Source organism: Hypomesus transpacificus, chromosome 10, assembly GCF_021917145.1.
Source record: "Hypomesus transpacificus isolate Combined female chromosome 10, fHypTra1, whole genome shotgun sequence".
Lineage (NCBI taxonomy): Eukaryota > Metazoa > Chordata > Actinopteri > Osmeriformes > Osmeridae > Hypomesus > Hypomesus transpacificus.
The window spans coordinates 708,305-732,654 of NC_061069.1; the positions used below are offsets into that span (position 1 = coordinate 708,305).

Below are 24,350 nucleotides of genomic sequence, written 5' to 3' on the forward strand. Positions count from 1 at the left end.
ACATTAAGCTTTTATTTAGCAACAATAGAAATGAGTTTATTCTGTAATTGAGATATACACAAGAACTGAGTAGATAAAACTGTGCGTTCACAGGGACTACAGACCGGGCCCACGACCCTGTCCTATATTACAAGTGCATCCTCTTTACAGAACCTACAGCAGCTACACACAACTGAAGATGGGAATGTGATCAGTGCATGGGTATGAAGCAGAAATGTGTCAGTGTTTAAGGGTGCATCTGGTGGCTTGCATAGTCTAGTGGTGGAGTGTGTGTAATCAGTGGGTGCTACATACAGCGGTTCAAACAACTCTGCAGTACAGTATCTATTTCTCAGAATAGCCAAAAAGGACCTTACTATAGAGAGGAGAATTTTTACACACACAAAAATGCATATCATATTCATTATTGAGCCAAGTGTCAACCACAATCTAGTCATCTGAACTGCTCGTGGAAGCAAAAGCCAGACTTCTTGGTACAATACAGTCCTCTAGAGACAGAAAATTTCTTATTTTGATCATGAATACACTGCATTGTATCAGAAAGGAATAAAACAGCTCTGTTCATTTACAAAAACATGTCAATGCCTCAGAACAGGATACTGAGACTGAGGCAGCTGAACACTCCTGAGTTTTCCTCAATCAGCCACTACAGTAAATACATATCTAGGAAGTAGTTCAAACACTTAGCTGAAAGCTCTATGCTTTTAGGATGCCAGATGCCATTTCTGCGCTTTCCTAAGTGACGGTGCAGCATGTGATGCATTAGAAGGGGCTGAGATGACGTGGGTTTTATTCCTTGATTCGGGTTTTAACGTGATTATGCACATTCAAGTAAAAACACTCCATCTCAAACTGCACTGTAGAATAAAATATTTCGGATTAATACAATCTACTTTCTATATTAGAAGAATACAATCTACTAATCTTTCTATATTAGAAGTCTTTGCTTTTTACAAACAAGCGCATGGGGTACTTCAATATTGTGCTTCGAGTATGACACAGGCTGTGTGGTAGCAGCTAAATGGTTGGTGATCAGCTTCACTCAGCTAAGCTCGACAGCCATTGATCCTGTTGAGGACATATTGTCCATCTTAAGGCCGGTTCCATCCCATCTATTAGAACATTCCTCTCCCCCCTTCAATGAAACTTTTGAAGCAAAGTTACGCCGTCTAAAGTTCTAGCAGGTGTGGTCCATGGAAACAGCAGGGAGGGAGAGGGAGAGGGACACAGAGAGAGGGAGAGAGAGACAGAGAGGTTTGGATGACGTTGGGAACAGAGATGGAGAGCATGTTGGAGGTCAGTAAATATCGGGGAGCTGGGAGTAGGTCCTATCCCAGTAGCCTTTGGAGTAGAGCCAATCCTGAGCCTTGTTGTGGGGGTTAGGCCCCTGCTGGAACCACCTACACACACACACACAGTCAGATTCTCTATGAATAATCTTGACAGGGTAATATTCACACTCTTCCTCATACACGTACACGCATGCACCATACACGGACACACTAATAAACACACACACACATCACCAAGATAACAGTCCAATGATGACCTGCATGCAGATGTGGAAGCACAGCATATGTGCGCACTCAACGCAGTGCATTTCATTTGCATGATAATTCAATCTGTCAAATGGAACCGACAGGAGTATAATTAGTTGAGTGCCCTCTCTAGCGTGCTGTTTCGTAAGGTCACATTGGACTGCAGATTGACAATCTGTCCTGAGGGGGGCAGTGTCGTGCAGCACTGACTACGTCACAACCAAAAGCACAGTAGACTAGGGTGGATCAAAAGAGGCAAACCTGGGACCAAGTGCTGGGTTCCTTCTCATGGACAACGCATGGAGGAGAGGTGGTGGGGGTGGGGGGAGGGTAAACCAAGTCCCACAAGACAAATGGGGAGGCAGTTAGCAAAGCAGAGCAGCTTTTAGCGTGGCTTGCGTTTCGATCCAGCAGGAGCAGAGGAGGCTCCGGGGGGGGGAGCAGGGACGCTTACCTCGTTTTCCATTCGTCGTTGGACTTGGAGCGGTTTTTCCTGGCCATCCTTTGTTTCTCCTCCACTCTTTTCTTCTCTGCACTCGCAACATCTGTGGTATACGTGACAGGGGCGCCAGTCTTAGTCATGTTCAACTGCAAACTGTAATTCACGTATGGATACAAGCTTTCCTCGGGTACCGATGTCTCCGTTCTCCATGGCGCGTATGTCTGGCCGCAGGCGGCAGTCTGTGGAAGGGATGACCCCCTCCATGTCCTTCTCCAGCTCGTTCAGCTGCATGGCAAACGTGGAAAAGGCATAGAACTGCCACACAGAGACAGAGCACGTACATTGAGTTAAGCCCCAGCCAAGTGTGTAATTTCAATCTTGCACAATCGTTCAGGTCTCCATCTCCATCGCACTCTACCTCTCATTCGTTAGTCCTTTACCTCTCTCCCTCTCTCCCTTTACCCCTCTCTGTCTCTCTCCCTCTCCCCCCCCTCTCTCTCTCTATCCCTTTCTCTCTTTCTCTCTCTATCCTTCTTGGTCTCTCTGTTTCTCTCACCTCAGCAGAGTTCTCTGGCCGTGGTGATATCCTCCAGATGAGCTCGCTGCCGGGGATGAGCTGGACCGTCTCAGCATCCGGCAGGGGCATCTCCTCTGGCTCCTCGTCCTGAGAAGACACACCACCTGGGGTTACACAGGGAGTCAGGTGGCTGAGCGGTTTGGGAATCGGGCTGGTAATCAGAAGGACGCAGGTTCGATTCCCGGCCGCGCCAAATGACGCTGTGTCAAGGCACTTCACCCTACTTGCCTCGGGGGGAATGTCCCTGTACTTACTGTAAGTGGCTCTGGATAAGAGCGTCTGCTAAATGACTAAATGTAAATGTACACGGGGCCGGGGCCCACAGCTCTCCACACGGCTAGCGCTACACGGGTTAGCATCAACAAGGCTGTCTAGATGAAGAACATGCACGGATATCTGCTGTGAATTGTGTACCTTCCTAAGTCACTTTGAATGAATGAAGAATCCGAATCAGATTTGTTGGCCAAGTATGTTAACAGACACAAGGAATTGTGTTAAAAATAATAATGAATACTTGGATAGAGTATTCTGAGACAAATCATACTTTTTAAAACTTAGATCTTGCACGTTACCAATTCAACATGTGTTCTCAGTGAATGGAGAGGCAGAATCCCCTTCACACACAACAATGTGGTAGATATCTAACCACGTCTGTGGAGAGAAAGGATGGAGAGCTCCTTCAGTGCTCAAACCTTGGTGTTGCTTTTCTTCTCCTCTGCATTCTTCTTGTCAGCCTTCTTGTAGGCATCAAAAGAGGCCAGGTCTACTGTGTATAAACATTCAGTCCATTTGCCATATATGGCACACAGCTTTTTTTTGCTGATCACACATATTGTGTGCAGACACGCACAGGCACACACACACACACACACAAAAACATGCACACAGAAGTAAGTCAGCGGTTTATCAAAATGGTAACTTCAACTATGAAACACTGTTTGCATCAAACTCAAGACCATTGTGCGCCCTCTTTTTTGGTTACAGCAGAGTCGGCCAAACTAACACATGATTCAACAAAACAGTAACTCTGCGCTTTCACGTGTTGCAGATACCTTTTATCCAGAATGTAGCCCTCCACTTTGTGCAGCTCTTTGCCAAAAAGGCCGGAAGGTCTGAATGTCAGGCTGCAACGTTCCCCGGTCCTGTCACAGTAAGACAGAGAGCCTTTACCGCGCCATCTTTCCCCCACTTCCACAAAGAGAGACAGACATGGCTTTCAAACATTCATCTCTGTCTCTCGCTCGACGTCTCTTTCTCCTTCTCCCCCCTCTCCCTCTCGCATGCACGCTCACTGCTTCTCACTTGTGATTGATGACTTCCACGTTGCCATACTGCTCTATCCACAGCTGACCCACGATGATGTTGTGGACACAGCAGGTCGGGTTGGTCCAGGTGTAAGCTTCACCATGTCTGCACAGACGAGCGTCACAATGCACTTACATACAGTCTGTCCAATCAATACCCCAGGAGACACATTTGCATCATGTGTGATGCTTGTAACACGAGTTCTGTCAAGACAAGTGTGGATTTAACCCTTTATTGAAACGGAAATAGGTTTGTCTCTGTGTATCCTTTTAATATGAAAATCCATGTCAATATGAATATGCATATTCATAACATATTCTAGCACCAAATGGAATTTTCTGATTGTTGGCTCAGGCAGGAAAGGGTTCATGTACAGACTTTTAACAAGCAAGTCAAAAGGCTTCGCAGAGCGTTAACATCTTGTAGTGACATACAGAAGATACAGAAGACAGTATGGATGACCTGGGGAAGGTGGAAGGTGGCAGCAGTTGCATGGTATGCAGGTACTTAGCAACGCATGATGTGTGAGCATGTGTGTCCAGGTCTGTGAATGCCTGCAGTACTCAAGTCATCTGAAAGGGAAGGCCTGGACCTTCAGTTAGCACACCCGTGGTTGATTACGTGAGTGATATCAGCTGGTGAAGCGAACACAGCTAGAGGACCATGCCAGTACTAGCATCACCAATGACCATAGAAACACACTACTAGTCACACATTCCCAAATCCTCTCCTTCACTAACACCGTGTCCTAACTGGGATGCGAGCGTACGACTGTCGCGTGGCACTGGACGCTCTCTGTCCACACTGAATCCGTCAAATTCACTTCTGTTACGTCATGTACACCAACCACGTTACTATGACTTCATGCGCTACAGAGCTTTCACCGCGAGCGACTAACAATAAAAACAAACGGGGCGTCCGACAAAAAGTTCAGCCAAAACATCTTGCGTCTAGTCGGGACATTCCAACAGAAAACCAGGCAATCAAACTGCTTTGAGTCGCGTCGCTTGCGTCCCGTCGCTTGCGTCCCGTCGCTCGCGTCGCATCCAGTTAGGCCACGGTGTAACACAGACTCCATCTGCCCCCACCCTGATGTGACCCACCCCTCTCTCCACTCACTTGGGCAGCTCCAGGGTGATCACCCCCTTGGGCTCGGCCTCCACGCTCTTGCCCCAGAACTTGAGTTTGGGGTAGATGGAGCCGTGGAACAGGAAGTCCTCCTTCAGGCCCTCGGCGTGGAAGGCGCTGACCGGGGGGTGATGACTCACCTGCTCCGACATCCAGCGGAAACCCAGGTCCTCTCTGAGGGACCGGGGGGGGGGGGGGGGGGGAGCAAGCCATTACCTCATACTCAATCGTGTGTGTGTGCTGTGTCTATGGAAATGTGCAAAACTACGGTAACGGGCAATGAGTGCAAAGCAGGCAGGTAGGTAGACAGGCAAGTAGTAGCCCATCCAATCATTGCATTCGGTCCGAATTCTGTCCAATAAATGCATTCGGTCCAAATGGATTATTTGGTTTATCAAGCAAATATGACAAAAAGGGCTTCTGAAAAACATGACCTATCCCAGCTCAACACACAAGCACACATACATTAACACACACAAAAGCGCACTGATGCACATTAACACACACACACATGCACACACAAACACACACAAGTGTACATGTTTATATAAGGAAACACACACACCTCCATTCTGTATATTAAAACCCACATGCATACCTAAACACAGATGTCCACACCCCCTCCCTCACGACAGGAGGGTTTCCCGCAGCACTTTTCAGTTAAGGCGGCCGCCTAACAACACACGCCTGCCACCTTAACTACGTTATCATTTTTTTTTTTTTAACTCCTCCCTCACAACAGGAAGAACGCACACTCTGGAGAGTTCATGGTGAATGGGTTACCTGATGAGTTCGTAGGTCTCTCCCAGTAGTGGGTTGAAGGGCTTTCCTGTCCGCTCCCACTGCGAGGCTACAGCAGACACAGCAAACGCTGCTACACACTGCACACACACACACACACACACCACAGTGATTATGTGTGCCAGCAAAATATCTATAATCACCATACATGGATAAGTAGGCTAAGCATGGCCATTGGATTTGGCGAAGCAGCTGGAGGGTGCAGCATGCATATAGGGCTTGTATGTTTGAGTGCAGTTTGAAGATGACAGGTGTGACGAGGGTAGGAGGGGACCTTCATCCTCTCGACTGAGTCGGAGGCGGCGTTGGCCTGGTGGATGAGGTACGTGTGCTCCATGTACTCTGTCAGACGCTGCAGGAAGCTGAGGGGCTCGTTGAAGATAACAGGCATGGCTATCTTAGACAACTCCTGAGAGAGGGAGAGACAGACAGAGAGAGAGAGAGAGAGAGAGAGAGAGGAGGGGGGAGGGAGTAGAGAGATAGACAGAGAGAGAGAGAGTGAGAGGAGGGGGGAGGTAGTAGAGAGATAGACAGAGAGAGAGAGAGTGAGAAAGGAGAGAGAGGGAGAGAGAGAGACAGAGAAGAGATAGAGGGAAGGAGAGAGACAGAGTGTGAGAAACCAGTCAGAAGTAGAAGAATATACCCTTAACTCAGCTCATGCAGTGACATCCTTTACAATGAATGTAATTGCAACTGCTACTAACACTTTGTTCAGGTGCTAGATCTAGTCTCCATGATAACCCTTAGAAACATGTGTTGAAAGTGGCTAGGCTGCAAGCAAAGACACTACTCATTGGTAACGGAAATGGAAACAGATGATAAAAAAAAACGTTAGTTCTAATTAAGGCACTGAAACCAAACTTTCATATGCAATCAATTCACTCTGGCTGTAGCCTAGGGTGAATGGGTGTTCAGGATCAGGGTGATTCATTAGTCCCGTTTAACATGAGGATTATAGGATCAACAGTCCTATTAAACCCAGTGAGCGACCAGCGGGGGGGGGGGGGGGGGGGTTCTCTGGGACAGTTTCTGATCACCACTGGATGTGTGCTCTGCTCACTGTGCAGGGCTGTGTCCAGACCAACCCCATCCCCATGACCACTAGCAGGGCCTAGAGTTCCACAGAGGTAGAGGAGTCAGATGGCTGAGCGGTTAGGGAATCGGGCTATTAATAAGAAGGTTGCCAGTTCGATTCCTGGCCGTGCCAAATCACGTTGTGTCCTTGGGCAAGGCACTTCACCCTACTTGCCTCGGGGGGAATGTCCCTGTACTTTTCTATAAGTCGCTCTGGATAAGAGCGTCTGCTCAATGACTAAATGTAGCTGATAGCTACCTACATTTCAGTAGGTTAAGTCAGACGGACGGGCAGGCAGGCAGGCAAGCCGGCCGGCAGACAGACAGACAGGCATCAGTGCCTTCCTGCTCACCATGCCGATGCACTTCTTCAGGATGCTCCAGATGCTGACGTCGTTCCTGGAGAACATGGAGGCGGGCAGGTAGGTTCTGGGGGGAGGAGAGCGAGCAGACACCGATCAACACACGGGCCGGTCATCACTCAGTTCAACACACCAACATGCATACGCACTCCCAGAGCTGGTAGAAAGCATTGCTTTAGTTTTCAAAGTCTTTGCTTTTAGAATGATCTCTTCTGTTTCGTACCGTGATATTTTGTGCTGCAGTGTTTATTTAATTTGTGTCTGTTAGTATGCTACTGATGTGAGCAAAATTAATTCCCCTTTATGGATGATAACATCTATGTATCTGCATGACACGAGGCTTCCAATGTGAGAATGTTGAGTTTGATCTTTCCCATTGGACATCATCACAATAGACTCTCAAGAGAGCCATCAGCCTGTCAAGAACCAAGCTCAACACCTGTCATGGTATTTGAATCTAAAATCCATAGATGTACAGTTGTAGAGAGGGCATAAGTGTCTCTCTTCCTCCTTCTGGATACTCCGGGCTATCGTTGATTAGATAGATCCCTTCTTGTAGACGAACAGCGTCTGAAGTGGATCTCATGCATACGTTATGTGCCCTCGTTTCTTTTCATCCTCTTGCCTGTTCTCCTTCACAGAATGTATTTGAGTGATGCATAAAATAATCGTGCAGTCCTATTAAGTGTCATTCTAAGTATGTGTCAAAGAGCAGTGTTGGGAAGCAGTGTTAGGGCTTGCGGTGTGCAGTAGATACCCGGCTACACCTTGCCGTTTGGAAACAAAGTTACCTGACACCCGACAGTTAATCAGCTATCCATGGCAGTCTTAAAGCCTCATGCAATACTCATGAATGTGTGGGTGAGTGTTCGTAGGAAAGTTGGGTGCATGTTTGTATGTGCCTGTCTGTATGTACTGTAGTGTGTGAGATGTGTGCGTGTGTGGATGGTTACATCCCCTTTTGCAGCCTGCCTGTGGACCAGGTGTGCCAGCCTGAGGTCGATGGTATACTTGTTCACAGACGAGCACTGAAGTAGATACACACTGAAAACACACTGAGGAGGGAGGGAGGGCGGGAATAGAGGAGGCTGAATCTGAACCCTCCCTTATCGACAGTGCAACGAGCAGGCCAGTGATGCATGCGTGTGTCCCAGCTCTTATGTCAGCCGTGACGCGCGCGCACACACACACACACAGCACGAACGCACACACACAGCACGCACGCACACAAACGCGTGCAAAAACACATACGCACACACCTACTCTTCCAGCACCAACAACTCCCTAATCCCACCTCCTCCCCTTGATATCACTTGAGTCTGGTCATTCATAAAGACAAACTTTTCTGAAATGCCTCCCTGACTTTGGATGACAGCCATGTTACTTATCAGTTTGTGTTGTCAGAGAACATCCTTCCTAAGAGTTATAAAGTGGGGAAAATGGGCATCCCATGACTTTCTGTGAGCCTTGATCAATGCATTTCTCCCGAGTGTGGGAGACTGCTGTTTATTGACCGGGTGAGTGCTGAACTGCATATCCAGCCCCCTATGGAGGGACCTTCAAAGCTTCTCTGCCACAGACAAGACTGATCTACAGAGACCCTGGGGCACTCAGCTCTGAATGACATGGGGAATAACATTCGAACACAGTCCGCATCAATCTTTAACGGACACACACACACACACACCCACACAACAATGTGTCGATGCTCACATGTTCCCCCACCACACACCTTTTAAGTACACATACCAGCACACACGTGTGCATGCACACACACACACACACTCACAAACTCTGCCCGCAGTCCCTTTTCCCCTCTCTGACTCTCTAACCTGATGCAGCCTAAATTATTCAAGGGTTACTGGTCTGACTAAGAAAGAAAGGCCATGGAACATTCAATATACTAACAACATTCTTCCCCCCCCAAAAAAATTGCTTAAACTCCAACGAGTGTTTTGTTTTTGGCCCAAGGCACAAACCAAGTGTTGCTGTGGAGGATAATCTACTGTGGTTCTGTTAGGGGAAAATAACAAGGCAGTCCAGAGTCTCTAGGGCTTGGCTTCTGAAACAATAATACCTGGTAACGGAACCAGGCAGTGGGACAGTAGAGGTGCTATCACATTACACCCAGCAGGCTGGTACTGCCTGATCGAGAGCCATGCAGTCATCTTCATCAACAATCTTGTACTTTAGCAACATTACAGGATTCAAGTTGCTGACCAACTTCCTGCTTTATCACTGTTGCTAGTCGCATCTTAGGAAAGATGCGCTCTAGTGTAGCAGGCTTGTGGAGGGACACTTGAACAGTCACAAACAGCGCAGACATAAAATATTAACCCTGAGATGAGGGCTTTGCAAATAAACAAGCTGTGTGCAGTGGAAAAAAACAACAACACAAGCTTATGACATCACCACAGGAGCGAGGTCCCACCTGTGCTTCTTGACTCCGTTGCACTGGGCCTTGTCGCCATGGTTCCCCTCCCCAGACATGTCGGCGGTGCCCCCGGGGGTGCTGGGACGGCGGCGGAGGCTGCTGAACGGGGGGGGCTCTCTCCCCTCCTCAAAGGCCTGGCTGCTCACGGACAGGAAGTCGCTCACAGAGACGTCCGAACCCGATTCTGCAGGGGGGGCGAGAGGGGGCAGAGACAGGCCAGAGACCGGAATCATGCCACGGACAAACTGCCCAAACGTCACCTCCGAACACTGCAGCCTCGAGTATTCCCGATGATGATAGCGTTCGACGCTCCTCCTCCCTGCAGCCGGCCAAACCTCCACCTGAGGGTATCTGTTTCCAGTGAGAGGCCAAACAGACGCTGTACGTACTTACAACACCCCGGAGCTGGCTACTACTCCGCCCCCTTCTGCCCCGGCCCCTCCCCTCGATGCTCTGCTCGCTGGGACAGCACAGGTGAGGAGGGTGGGGTGGGGGGAGGGGAGGTCAGCATCAATATGAGAGTAAAGATGTCCGCTTACATACTGGGCAGGTTGTGTCACTACACTCCCAAGTGCAGGGCTGCATACAAAACACCCGGGTGGTATTGTAAACAACTGAAAATAGCTGTTCAGGCAAGAGGCAAGAGTTTATTCATGAGTGTTGAGATGGAGAGGGAGCAGAGAGAGAGAGAGAGACAAAGAGAGAGAGAGAGAGACAGAGAGAGAGAGAGAGAGAGAGAGAGAGAGAGAAATAGAGGGGGAGAAAGAGAACTAGAGTGAAAGTAAGAGAGAAAAAGAAAGAGACCAGCACAAAGAGACTCTGACCAGCACACAACACTATATGTATAAATAATGCAAAAATCCTAGAACCAGAGATCCTTCAAAAACACGTAAATAGACAGCACACTCATGTCCGGTACATAGCAACCACCAGTGCCAAGACACTTTTGTCGGCTGCCATGCTTCATGCATTTAATTATAGTGAAGACACAGTATGAACAGTTTTCTGAGACAGCTACATTAGCATAATGCACAGACATCTTCAGGGTTCGGTAGCCTCCTGAAGTTAATTTAGATTTGGACAGTATACTGAGCTGCAGACAGCTTAGCCGACAAATTAGAATAAACTGCTCACTCATTAACCTTGGGGTATAATTAAAAAGGTGACAAGTTTCCACTGTACTTCACTGTCACATTACATCAAAGGGCAATCTCAGCCCAACATGGAGGTCGTCAGGCCGTGTAGCAGCTGATGGCTGGTTAATCAGCTGTGTAAAACAGTGATCGGACTGGCCATTAGACAGGAGTCTGGGACTAAGGAGAGACTGAGAGGGAGATGGGGGGGTCCTAGAGGGAGGGGTGGGGGGGGCAGGGGGAACTGGCCATCATGTGGCTGGTAGCTTGTGATGAAGTCTGTGTTGGAAAATCCATATTTACAGACTGTAAGGAGTAAGGAGCTGTGCACACATGAAGACAGATGCACACTGTGATTCCACACGCGCACTTACACCCATATGGACCCAAACACTGCTCCTTGCACGAGGGAAAAACACACATGCCCAAAGCAAGCAAGCGTATCAACACACTCACACATCCAACACCTCAATGGTAACAAATGTTGACGGTTAAAGAAGCTTCCGGCATCCCCCAGGGTGCTGAGGAGGAAGGTGTGGTGGGAGGTGTCTGAGCTGAGACACACAGGTGTCTCCACAGCACCGTCCACTGAGAGACATGCCGGGAAAGTGGCTTTAAATACCCTGTGACAACCAGGAAGTGATGAACGAAACGTCAAACTATTTGACTTTGTTTTCTCATCAGAGATGAACGGTTTAACACAAGCCATATCTGGTAGGTGGTCGTATGATTTAAAAAGAATATGAACAAAACATCAAACTTTTCTCCCTGAGGTATATTTAGAGAGCTTATTGGTGCGCTGACCTGACAGAGCATCGTAGAAATCATCATCTGTGCGGATGGTAAAGGTTGGGGACTTCCGGCTTGGACACACAGACTGCTCCAGCTGGTGGTGTTCTGTACCCAGGGTCTGAAGAGCTTCACAGAGAGCCTTGTTCTTCTCCACCTCCTGCTCCAACTTCAGACTCCACACCTGGGATGCACAACACACACACATTGGATTAAAAAAGCGAACAAAAAAAGCAGGTACACACACAATGCGTAGTATCTATACACAGTACCAGTCAAAGGTTTGGACACATTTTCCCATTCAAAAACACATGCTGTATTCAAATGACATCTTGTTCAATTTGGAGAAAACCGTGGTGATGGACAAATAGTTTTTGGGGGGTATATGGTTTCCTTCAGCATTAAGGCCAGATGGTGTGTGGTCCGTGGTGGAAGCAGCTCTTGACGACAGGGCCATTGTTTTAACCCCCGCCTACAGATCTGGTTTCTTCCAGTCGGAACCAAACACCCCAGTCTCAGAGAGCGATGTAGCCCAGGATCAATTATCTCTCCTGGGAAACCCGAGCAGGCTGCTAGGGGACAGACTGGATCATTGCTCCTCACTGTCTGACAGTGCTGCTGCTGTGGGTCCTTTACTGAGACAACAACCAAGCCTGATTGTTGGACACGACTTGCATGCAAGAGACTGTTGGAACCTCCACCAAAAGTATTTTCATTTCAACGGTTTTAAGGAGTTGGTCGCCAGAAAGAATCATTTTGTAAACCAGCAAAAGGCCTCAGTGTTATCCCAAGCTGCTATAAGGAGGATGGAATAGTCTCCTGCCAAATTTGGAAGACGCAGGTGACAAAAACAAGTAGAGCTCCCTGCAGAATGAAAACAGTCACCTTGGGGGAAGGCAGACGACGACGTCTCCTAGGAAGACAGCAGCACACGCATCTGAGATTACAAAGCAAGGCCAATATCCTCAATTACAAGTACAGAGCCAAAAAAAAGTCCAGGCTTCATCAATTATCCTGCCTGAAGGTCTCTTTCTCTCTCTCTCTCTCTCTCTCTCTCTCTCTCTCTCTCTCTCTCTCTCTCTCTCTCTCTCTCTCTCTCTCTCTCTCTCTCTCTCTCTCTCTCTCTCTCTCTCTCTCTCTCTATCTCTCTCTCTCACACTCACACTCACACACACACACACACACACACATACACACGCGCTCCCTGAGGAGGAAATTGTGGGTGATTATAAAATGATTAAAAAACTATTGCAATCACCTAATCTTGCCCTTACTCGCAGGCGTTTTTGAGTAACAGTTATAAAAAAGCATCAGGTCAAAAGCATTCTAACTCAAACAAAAATGTGGAGTCTACATTGTCAAAGTTTCTAAACTAAGCACAAGATGAAAACACAATTACCGACTTTCTGGGTAGTTCTGGCGGGACTGGAGTCGGACTAGTACATCATTAGGAGAGTGGGTTTTGTCTGATGTCAGAGAGGTGAGGATGACTCATGTGAATCGATATGCTAACGAAGGCTCTGCAGCGTCGCTTCAAAGACAGTTCAGATCAATACCCTACGAGGTTGAGATGAATCCATCTGAACTAACTGAATCAGGACATTGTCGGAAGGCTACGAAAAGAGACAAAATGGAAAGTGAAAATACTTTGTCCTACATGACCAAATCCAAAATTAAGAAGTGTCATCTAACACAAGGACCTGGGTACCCGTATTTAAAACAGGGTTTCCCCCTCCATCTGTAACCATGGGAAACGCTCACCCAGCTCCGAGGCGCTAACCAGCGACTTGACTTCTGTTAGCTACTCTGCCAAAGCCTGAGCCAAGCTCCAGCCATCTGAGGCACCTGGATGTGGAGAGCCCCATCCACGGACATTTTGTGGCGTAACTACCCCAGCCAGCCAGCCAGCTCGCCCCCCCGCGCCCCCATCCCCATCCCCCCTCTCTCTCCCTGCATCGACGCGCCAAAGAACACACAGAGCTATTTTAAGCGACTGCTGCAGCTGTGCGCATTAAATCAGGGGGAGAGTGTGCGGGGGCGAACATTGGGCCACATCCCTGCCAGCGAGAGATGACTGATGGGAGTGCCTCGGTGACCCGTCAGGCAGAGGATGATGGACAGAAAGCCAGAGAGAGGAAGGGAGGACGGGAGAGGTCACGGCCTTCTGTCTACATTCTACTACCAGGGTCTGTGCATGCGAGGAGACAGTGACATGCTGTCCTATGGACATGGAGTTCAGGCGGTATTAAGCCTCTCCAACACACCCACTGACGATGGAAGGCTGCTGCCGCTGTGCTGAGAGGAAATGGAAACGACGGAGCTCAGTTGCGATTATTCCTTCCATCCTGTCCTCTTACACAGGACAGTCACAAGACTGGGAAAGTGTTTCCGACGCAGGCAAACAGGCTGATATATGGACGAGACAGGTCCACAAATACTCTGTGAGAAGTCTGAGTGTGAGTTGGGAGAGAGGGAGGGAGAAACAGAGAGAGAAAAATAGAGAGGGAGGGGAAGAGAGACACCGTCACACCTCTGGGGAGTTTCAGCGCAACTTGGCCTACATACAGCGCCGTCTCCATGGTGATATCCAGCTTGTATTGAAGGCAACAACAGAAAAAGCAGAGATGACCACACTTCGTAAGGTTCAGCCAATCATCTGGCCCCCTGGAGCCTGGCTTGGACATGTTGGGGAACGCATCCCCACTCGCTCGCTAACGATCTGGGTCGTGGTGTAGGACCGTAAACGGAGATAAATGCCCCTTGCTGGAAGTGTCACACACACTCACATCTTCCTTGGTGCCCAAACAGCAAAGCGACTCAAGGTTACCTACCCAAGACACGGACAGTACAGGACAGGACAAAGGGCTACTAAGTCACAGCTCTCACAAGGATAGAGCCAGCAACAGTGGGTTAGTCTGAGGAGGGAGAGCAGAGGGGAGGGCAGGATTAGGGTAAGCATCGCCCAATGAGACCTCTTCCTTATCCTGCCCCTTAGATCTGTCTACCTATAGGAACGCTGTCATTAACTTGGTGCGACCGATCCAGGACTGGAACACCCGTAGGCAGACGTAAAACTTCCTCATAGGGTGAGGCAACCGATTGCCCCTTTTACACTTTTTGCATCCAGCCTTTACATCCATGTCGCAGGATAGGTTGCTACTGCGTTGACATGACCTCAACGTAGGGTAATTCACACCGTACAGTGAGAGCTGAAAACCAGTAGCTCTTAGACATGCAAGCATAGGGCACAGGTCCAGAGGTAAAAACAAAAGGTTTCATATAACGTTGGCTAATCACTAATGTGTCCCTTAAGTATAGTCAGTAATGTCAGGGGATTATGCACAGTGAGTACACTCATCTGCAAAACAACACATCTAAGACTGAAGAATTGATGTTAATAAATGTGATATATAACAAATCCATGACAGGTTAGTTATTGCCCTAACTCTAAAAGGAGAGACAAGTGAATGACGACAGATATAATCTCCCTATAGTAACCCTGTCCGGAGGTGTGGGGCACTAGTTTTACACCAGCATCATCCTAATCCCAGATTTAGCCAATTACCCATTATCCCTTATCTCACCCTGAGCTGTGATACAACACTGCAATGAAACAACAGCACTTACAAATTGTATCTTAAGACCAGAATGTGGCACAGGAAACACATCCCATCCAACCTTACCTGCTCTCATTGTAAACAAAACAGCTGCTCTTCTCAACCTCGAACGTGTAAGTACCGGAAAGTTCCAATCACATTTCGCTGTCATCAGGTAGTTCTTCAACGGTAACTGGATATGACAATAGCGAGCACGTTTCTACAGAAGTTTCCAAATGAATGGCGGGTGCACCGCTCCCCATGCGCCCATGCACTGTTTCCACCGTTCACAAGTAAACAGAGAGCGCCTCAGCACGCGCCAGAAAACACTGACAACCTCACCCTCCTGAACAACCTTCACGTCCTGTACAAGCCTGCTAGACTGGATCCAGCACAGCCAGCAGGGAGCAGCCTTCAAAACAAATAGACCGAGTTGTTCACAGGACAATGAAAAGCAGAAAGAGGAAGAGTGCAGGAGGCTTGGCTACCTGTGTGAATAGAGGGTACACCTTATCTTCTTATCCGGACTCGGGATGCTGTGCAGCCTGCTGAAAGTGTGCCTGTCTGAGAGCCTGCGCGCGTGCGCGTGTGCTGTACGAGAGCGCGAGTGCGTAATGTGTGAATGCATGCGATAATATGCATGCGCCACCGTTTCTTTGAACGAACTGTGCCTCCCTTGAGCTGTGTGTGTGTGGGGGGGGGGAGAGGGGGTAACTATTCAGCATGCGCGTGCGTGCGTGTGCACTGATCTGCAGGCTGAGTGCGGACCTCAGCATAAAAGCGGATCTTGCCTGTGTCCTTCCCGCAGATACACCAGTGATTACCACGCTGTTCAACTGCTCTGCCAAGGGCAGCAGTGACACTGGGACGAGCACACACACACGCTGCTTATTCAGAACCTCCCCCCTTACCCGACCAGTGGCCAGCTACACCAGTGGGCGGGGACTTTGGGTTTTATAACCATTCACCATAAATTCCTGTGCCAATAAAGGTGCAGCCTATACAGTAGGAGTGTACAGGAGTGCATATGACTTTAGAGGATGCATTTCCTGAATCGGAGAATCTGAGAGTTTTTGCTGTAGGAAGTGTGTCTGAGGTCTTCCAGGAGTTGCATTGTAGGCTTCTGGCTAAATGACAAGATGATAACCAAAATATTTGTAATTGGGTCCCCACCTAATTAAAGGTAATGTTTTCTGACCTTTAAATAATTACTTATCCTAACTCAAACTATGGAACTTTTAAGGTGTACTCCTCATTTTCAATAACCTAATACATTTAGTCAATAATGACAATTTGGATGATGACAATAATCAATGACTACAGCATGATAACTACGATGATGATGACAATGATCAATGACTACAGCATGATAACTACGATGATGATGACAATGATCAATGACTACAGCATGATAACTACGATGATGATGACAATGATCAATGACTACAGCATGATAACTACGATGATGATGACAATGATCATTGACTACAGCATGATAACTACGATGATGATGATTATGGTGTGTGTACCTCCTCCTGTTTGGAGAGCAGGCCCAGACAGAGGCGAAGGGCTGCACAGGTTTCTCTAGAGAGCTCACTGGTCTCCCTGGCCTTCAGAAGGAGAGGAGCAGCTAGAGCTGAGAAAGAAAAAAAGAAAGAAAAGAAAATGAAATGGCAAGGCACTTCACCCTACTTGCCTCTGCGGAATGTCCCTGTACTAAGTCGCCCTGGATAAGAGCGTCTGCTAAATCACTAAATGTAAATGTAATGTAAATCTGCAAATTACTTGAAAAACAAGGCACAAAGGGCTTTTTACGCCATCAAAATACATTTACAAATTGACACTGCCTGCAGAGCTGAATTAGGACCGTATCCATTACTAAATGAATTACAAAAAAGAACAATTACATTCTACCCACACCTTAGCCAAAGTGATGAAAATACCCTCCACCACAAAGCCCTATTATGCCAAGAGATAAAGCCATGAGTCCCCTCATCCAGCTAGTCCTGACGCTCTGCTCACCAAACCCCACAGAGCCTCAAGACAGCAGCCACACCATAAACCCAAAACAAACAGCATAACAGCGAACATAAAAATACATTGATTATTGGAAAAAGGTTACACTAAAAAAGTTAATAAGAATGCTATTTATATTTAAACAGAAAGTACACAACCGCAGGCTACCTGCCCACTGTACATACTTTACTTCATACACTGTGACATACTTCCACAAAATAATAAAGAAATATAAGGAATTTGAGACTGTAAAAAATAAAGAGAGATTGGTTTATTTACTAGGAGAAAGGCCTAAATGATCAGTTTTTAAGTACAGTATGTATCAACCTGCTATAACCTTAGGGAAAACCAGTAGAACAAGACATACTGCGGGAGGCATGACATTTTTGTATTTTAGTTTTAATTTGACTGTAAATACCCATTTCATCAGTTCTATTCACAACATGCAATAACTATTTGAATACAGAGTGCATGTAATATCTGTATGTATTTCATAATTATGAAGTTTCTCTATACACATATATTTATTTTCTTTTTTGTTGTAATTCTTTGTAGTTATTACTATTTCTCTTTTTTTAACAAATGTGAAATGTGAATTATGAATTTGATATGTTCAATCTTATATGGCTTTGGCAACAATGTTCACTCATTCATGCAAATAAAGCATTATTGAATTGAATGGACAGTGAAAAGAACAGTTAGAATGGTTATTGATTGTGTTAATTCGCTTCAGCAGCAATAAGAGGGAGACCCAATGAATTACTGCCAGATCCATTGATGTGGACTGAAGGAGAGGGCTCTATTGAACGAGAAGGACACACCACATGTGAAAGTGGCTTCGCTGCTGAATGGACAACGCACTGACAAATGTATGAGATCTCTTACCATCGCTCTCCTCGTTCTTCACCATGGCCATAAAAATAGACACATGCGTCTCCAGTTTGTGCTGGGCATCCTCAGCCACCTGAACCAATGAAAGACAAAGACTCACGTTTCATGTCAACATCAAATTCCTATTAGTCGCAAGGTCCTTTATTTGTTGAATGTATGCTATGGACACGGGTTCCAGTCACAGTCACTTCTGTGATGCACACAGAGTAGGACCTCAACAGCATGTGATGTTTTTTTGAAAGAACAGAACACTGGACCTTGGTTGGTTAACACTGAAAACACTTGATAACCTGGAGAGAAAGAACCAGATCTTTCAGAGACATGTCATCTTCATCCCCCTCCTCGTCAGTGGCTGGCGAGTCCAGTGTTGGGTGCTGTAGGCAGCGTGCTCCTCCAACGCCTCCAGCCATTTCTAGCACACACAGACAAGAACGCACACATAATGTAGATCTAAAGCCATCTTTGGCATGCTAATGAAGCAACACTGAATGTAATTGCTTGAGGAGTGTCTCTAAGTAGAGGGAGTGCATCTTACTTTTCTGGCAGACTCTGGGTCTGTTTTCGAAGAAACTTTCAAGTTAAGCACGGTGTCATCAAGTCACCTTAGGGTGAAGAAGCACTTGTCCCCGGCTTTGACCTACACGACACATAAAAGAGCACATTCACAACAGCACTACAGGAAGGACTAACGTGACTGTGGGGATGCCAAACATGAACGGAAAGTACACGGTCAAGCACACGCGCCAGTCCAACAGCAGGCCTTTACAGTAGGGCCTGTACGGACGGGCATGGAGGGGCTAACCGTTCTACTGTTGTTGACCAAGAATTTCACCCTGCTGCTGCCTACCAGGGATGGATTAACCAACGGGCCTACCGGGCCCAGGCCCAGGGGCCCATGAGCTCAGGGGGCCCATAACCCAGAGTCTCTGTGTGACGTTGCTGTTATTAACTTGATATGTATTGTATTGATATGATGATATGACACAATGCGCGATAGCCGGTATATGCTAGGCTTAAGTCATTAATGTCTTTAACAGGGCCCCAAAAGTCCTACTGATTAAACTAAAGAATAGCCTAAACATTCACTTTGAAGATGTCACAAGAAAGAAACCATCATGATACCTTTCAAGTGAGTGTTTATCCCCTCAGTTTATCTATAGGACTTTAGAGGGGCTGAGTACTCCATGCAATATGGGCCCTTCAACTTTGTAGGGAGGAATCCAAAAAGCAAGTGCAAAACAATAGCATTAGAGCTGTGTCTAAGCACCCTCAACACACATTATTTATTGAAGATATAATATTGTTAAGCCTATGATGGTCATTTTTCAAGAAAGAGAGAGGGTTGTGTGGGCTACAAATGTACACTCAAGGGTTATAACTATCAAATATTTTGGGAATATAAACGTCATTTATTTTGTTAATTACTCGAGTACTTTTGCGTTTTTAAACAACAATATCAATTTTATTCCCAACAAAAAATAAATTCATGTTTTGCCAATGTTTTGTTTTTTTTGGTTGAGGGGGGAGGGGGCCTTGAAACCTCCAGGCCCAGGGTTTCTTAATCCGTCCATGCTGCCTACCATGCAATAGGACTGAGTCAGAGCCTTGCAGCCCTGCCTCCGAGAACCCAACACTGCATCTTCCCTGAAATGACAGACAGACACGTGGACAGAGAGACAGACAGACGAGAGAAATATACCGTCAGTCAGACAGACAGACAGACAAAAGTGAAAACAGACAATTTAGAAAGCATGCAGGGCATCATCAAATGAGTGAGATGATAAAATAAACTATCATATTATGCTAGATCGAAAAAGTGAAAAGAGATGGAGATACCGACTGTCGGGGGTACCAGGACAGCACCCCATTCTTCAGCACCACCCAAAAGGTGCGCCAGCCCAGAAAGCGTGAACTCTCAGGAGTAGAGCACCTGAAGTTCTACGTTTAAGGTAGGATATTTAACATTTCATCACAAGTATCATTTGGCAAGAAGAACAATGCACACCTTCCAAAGGAGGCCTTCAAACGTCCGCACACCACTGGCTATTTCCTTCAGAGGAGAGAAGAGCGTTAGTTTACACACAAAGCACTTCAAATATAAAACTGATATACAGCTAACCTTGTCATGAACACCTGCTAGGACCAGCCTTATGTCATCGATGCAGGCCAGGTCAGAGGGAGTCTGGCCTGAAACAAAGACACTAAGTTTATTAGCCTCCAGCCGTTGTCCATGTACATGGCCAAAATGATAGATCAAAATTTTTTTATTATATAGTTGTATGTAAACTCCTCAAAAAAAAGTTTGGAAACGTTATTTCGGTCGATTATTCCTCCCCTTCAATAATACCAATTGGTATTGTGTTTTATATCGTTATAAAGCCTGATGAGTCACCTTTACAACGAGGTACATCTTGTAAGGATTGTGCATTCGTGGAATGAGCAACACAGCTAACCATGTGGGTAGTGGCCCCCCCAAAATGTTTTTCTGTTGGTCACTCTCGTTTTGAGCTTCAAGTGGGATCAACTTGGGCATGCTGTATGGGCCAGAGTGACCAAGGCAAAAATGTTGGCTGACTTGCGACAAATCCTGGTTGGGGAATGGGATGCCATCCCACAGCAGTGTGTGACCAGGCTGGTGACCAGCATGAGGAGGAGGTGCCAAGCTGTTGTGGCTGCGTATAGATCTTCCACATGCTACTGAGGTCCCTGACAGTGAATGAAGTGTAAAAATTGCCAATATGTGTTGTTTTTTCCTTATTACTGTGGGAAAGTGCAATTATCCAATCCACCAAGCAACTGAAAACGAGAGTGAATACCAACAGAAGAATATTGCAGATGATTTTGGCCAAAAATCTTGGGCCGCTACCCACATGGTTAGCTGTGTTGCTCATTCCACAAATGCACAATCCTTACAAGTTGTACCTCATTGTAAAGGTGACTAATCAGGCTTTCCAATGATATTAAATACAATACCAATTGGTATTATTGAAGGGGAGAAATAATCAACCGAAATAACATTTCCGAACATTTTTGTGAGGGGTTTAGATGAATGCTAGAAGTATCCTCTTCCTAAAACAGACACATTGTGATACTGTACCAGCCTTGTTCTTGAGGCTGGAGCTGGCTCCACACTTGAGCAGTTTCACCACACACTGCTTGTGCCCCCTGTAGGCTGCACAGTGTAATGGCGTGTTTCCCACTGGGTCTCTGCACTGGATGTGGGGAGGTGGCCTCCTGCTGAGCTGGGTTATGGAAATCAGAATCAAAACCTTATTGGTGAGAACATTTAAAAAAAGAACACCTGACTCTATAGTAAAAAAAATAGTTTGTTATAGCAAAAAGATAGTTTCCAAAGACACAACAGGGTGAATGTCAGAGTGATGCCACAGCCTGAAGCCTACTCCACAGTATTGCAGAGGTCTCTATTAAGAGCAGTGAGAGGGGTCTCAGATTCTGACCAGCTGAGACACCGTGGCCACGTCTCCCTCCCTGGCCGCCTCCAGGAGCCTCTCCTCCAGCCTCCTCTCCTCTCTTCTTTCTGCCGCTGAGCAGATCACACAAGTGTTTGTCAACCAGGGCAAGGCCCAGCAGAGCCTGAGAACAGACATTTAATTAGAGCTCTCCTCTCCACGATCATCGACTAACATTACCCACCTTCTAGCATGGTAATGATTTCATCATCCTCGGTGACATCTTTGGGGATCTGGGAAGTGCCATTGATGATATTGGCGCAAGCATCATATCGTAGCAGCAAGAGAACGACTTCCTAAAATTGTATTGTACGTTAATTTGACAGGTTCATGAATATATACCATGCCTATTTACATATTTTAATAAACTCGATATTAATTATAATCGTTAATAAAAGCTCTCAACGTTCTCTATGGACTGATATGTTATCTACTTGTTATTTGTGTTTTTATATAATTGCCTATCTACATAAAGTATTTTCAAAGCCACCACAAGATTATTGATTATTATTTTGACTACATTCTCTTTGTATTCAATTGCAGGACCTGACTGGATGCCTGGATACTGTATTATTGATTTAACACTAGTAGATAAAAAGAAGCGTGTTGGCCAATTGTTATATTCCACTATGCCTACTGTAGGCTTTCAACCTGGCTGCAGCTGATCACCGCCAGCAGAATGGAAGAAAAAAACATGAAACATTCTATTTACTTTTCTTCCTGTCAAGGCAGCTTCATGAAGGGGTGTGTTGCCTGTGTTGTTCTACAAATTCACATGAGCACCAGCCTAGAAACAAGCACAAACAGACAATTATTACATAACGTGGATCTACAGAATATTCCAATAACGCGAAATAAGCTACGAAATATATGCAAGGTTGTTGGATCCTTGTTGCCAATTTGTAAATTGTACCTTGAGCAATCCCTCCACAACATTCTTGTGTCCAAAATAACATGCTAGATGTTGCGGTGTCCAACCAACAGTGGCACTAGTCTTACCTAATGGACCAGAAATAAACAAGTGGGACAACAGTGAAAAGTAAATAGAGTTCAAGTTCAAGTCTTTTATTTGTCAGGTGCACAGAGCAACACAAGGTTAGACTGGGCACTGAAATTCTTAAGACAAGACAACGCAAGCACTTGGCATAACATAACATATAAGTACACAGAACAAATTTACATCTATGCTGAGCTTAGATAAGTGAACTTCCTAAATATACAGATAGCAATAAATAAACGACTATACTAACCCTAACACTAAAACTTCCTAAATTACAGATAACAATAAATAGTACGCTATACTAACCCTAATACACTAATCTAACCTAAATGGAGTACAGTGCAGTAGTGCAAATTTACAGATCAGTGACTTTGTCAATGACCAAACAGGAGCCTGGTGGCGAGGTACAATGTGCAGATGTCGAGTGATTAGTTACAATTACACACTCCCGCAGTCTCCCTTTACTTAAAGTTTGAATTAATAAAGTAAGAAAAAAACGAAAGTTACTTCTGCAGTTGATGTCCAAGCTGAGCTCCTTCTCAATCCTCATTTGAAGAAGATTCTGAACCTGGGAGCGCCTGCCCTCTTTAGCATAGTAGAGTAATTGTTCTTCAAGGTCCTTAGGATCCATAACAAATGGTTACTGATACGAATGAAACAAGAACAGACAAGAATAATTACTCAGACGCTGGCTCAGCAATAAGGACTTATGTGAACGTATATCAACACTTCTGCCGCGCACACTATCTAATGCAACAAAAATCGTGGTCGAGATTCACTAGACGAGCTGAATTTCACATCGTAAGAGACACCACTTCGGTAAAAACATTACTGAACAATATTGTATCGAAACAAACAACTTACATTTAAGTAGTGGATGGAAGCCACTTTTTTATTTTCGCTTCAAATAGTCATTGGAAGTTAACACTGACGTGAAATTTGATATGCTGTTGACAGGCTTGGTGCACACGTGATAAGATTCTATTTATGAAACAGAATACAAACTGTTCAATGTTAAATATTCTCACTATAAAATGTAAATGGAGTAGAATATTTCTGTAAATAAATAAATAAACAAACAACAGAAAGGCTAACCCGAACCCTATAGACCAATTATCACCCTACGTCACACAACTGTAAGCAGGCTCAACTGCGCATGTGGGTTGCAAAAGACGAACTTCTCCCCGTTCTATTACTCTTGGAGTGTCGTTCAGGTCACCATATATCTCTGGCCACTGGATTGCAGGGCTTGATATTAACTTTTTGAGGCTCTTGGCCTTTGGACAAATACATTTACGTTCACTTGTCTATGCTCAAAAGTCACTTGACCCCGATACCCTTAAATAAATAGCCTGTCCAAGTGATCGGGCAAAACTAGCCTGGCTAACGGAGGTCGCTTTCTCAGGCAAATGACGAATGAAACAGACAGGTTAAAGAAATCCGATATTCTGACTATCTTCACCAGACTCGTATCTACATTAGGCAGTCCTCCCTGACGTTCTGGTGTAGAATGGAGTGAAATACAACATTGTGCACACTGCCAGTGAGCGAGTCTGACTGAGGCTAACGTCAAAACAGTGTAACTGGGATGTAGTCTCACTCAGATTGCCAGTTTAAACAAATCAGAAAAATAATCGGACCAGCTGACTAAAAGCAGAATTCCCATATCTCTTGAACGCTGCCCTGCTCGACGATGTAGAATTGACTGTAAAAGTGTAAAATTATGAACTTTGTGACATGACGTGAAGACATGGTTGCCGCTCGACTATGCGGTCTGTACCGGGCGACATTCTC

The 24,350-nt window shown here is 46.0% G+C and overlaps 1 protein-coding gene across 1 annotated transcript; it reads right to left on the minus strand.

The window, feature by feature from the left end:
- osbpl1a (oxysterol binding protein-like 1A) lies at nucleotides 1–23,551 on the minus strand. Its single transcript, XM_047027814.1, is given in 29 exon segments — nucleotides 1–1,400; nucleotides 1,993–2,083; nucleotides 2,172–2,295; nucleotides 2,537–2,644; nucleotides 3,250–3,376; nucleotides 3,610–3,699; nucleotides 3,860–3,967; nucleotides 4,982–5,164; nucleotides 5,774–5,871; nucleotides 6,066–6,200; nucleotides 7,219–7,294; nucleotides 9,659–9,845; nucleotides 11,599–11,767; nucleotides 16,709–16,815; nucleotides 18,081–18,159; nucleotides 18,377–18,438; nucleotides 18,441–18,498; nucleotides 18,622–18,723; nucleotides 19,667–19,730; nucleotides 19,927–20,000; nucleotides 20,092–20,136; nucleotides 20,206–20,273; nucleotides 21,184–21,328; nucleotides 21,545–21,630; nucleotides 21,741–21,852; nucleotides 22,269–22,343; nucleotides 22,470–22,555; nucleotides 23,064–23,199; nucleotides 23,421–23,551. Coding segments are annotated over 28 exon segments (2,886 nt in total). The 5' UTR covers nucleotides 23,188–23,199; nucleotides 23,421–23,551; the 3' UTR covers nucleotides 1–1,297.
- Nucleotides 23,552–24,350: the final 799 nt, after the last annotated feature.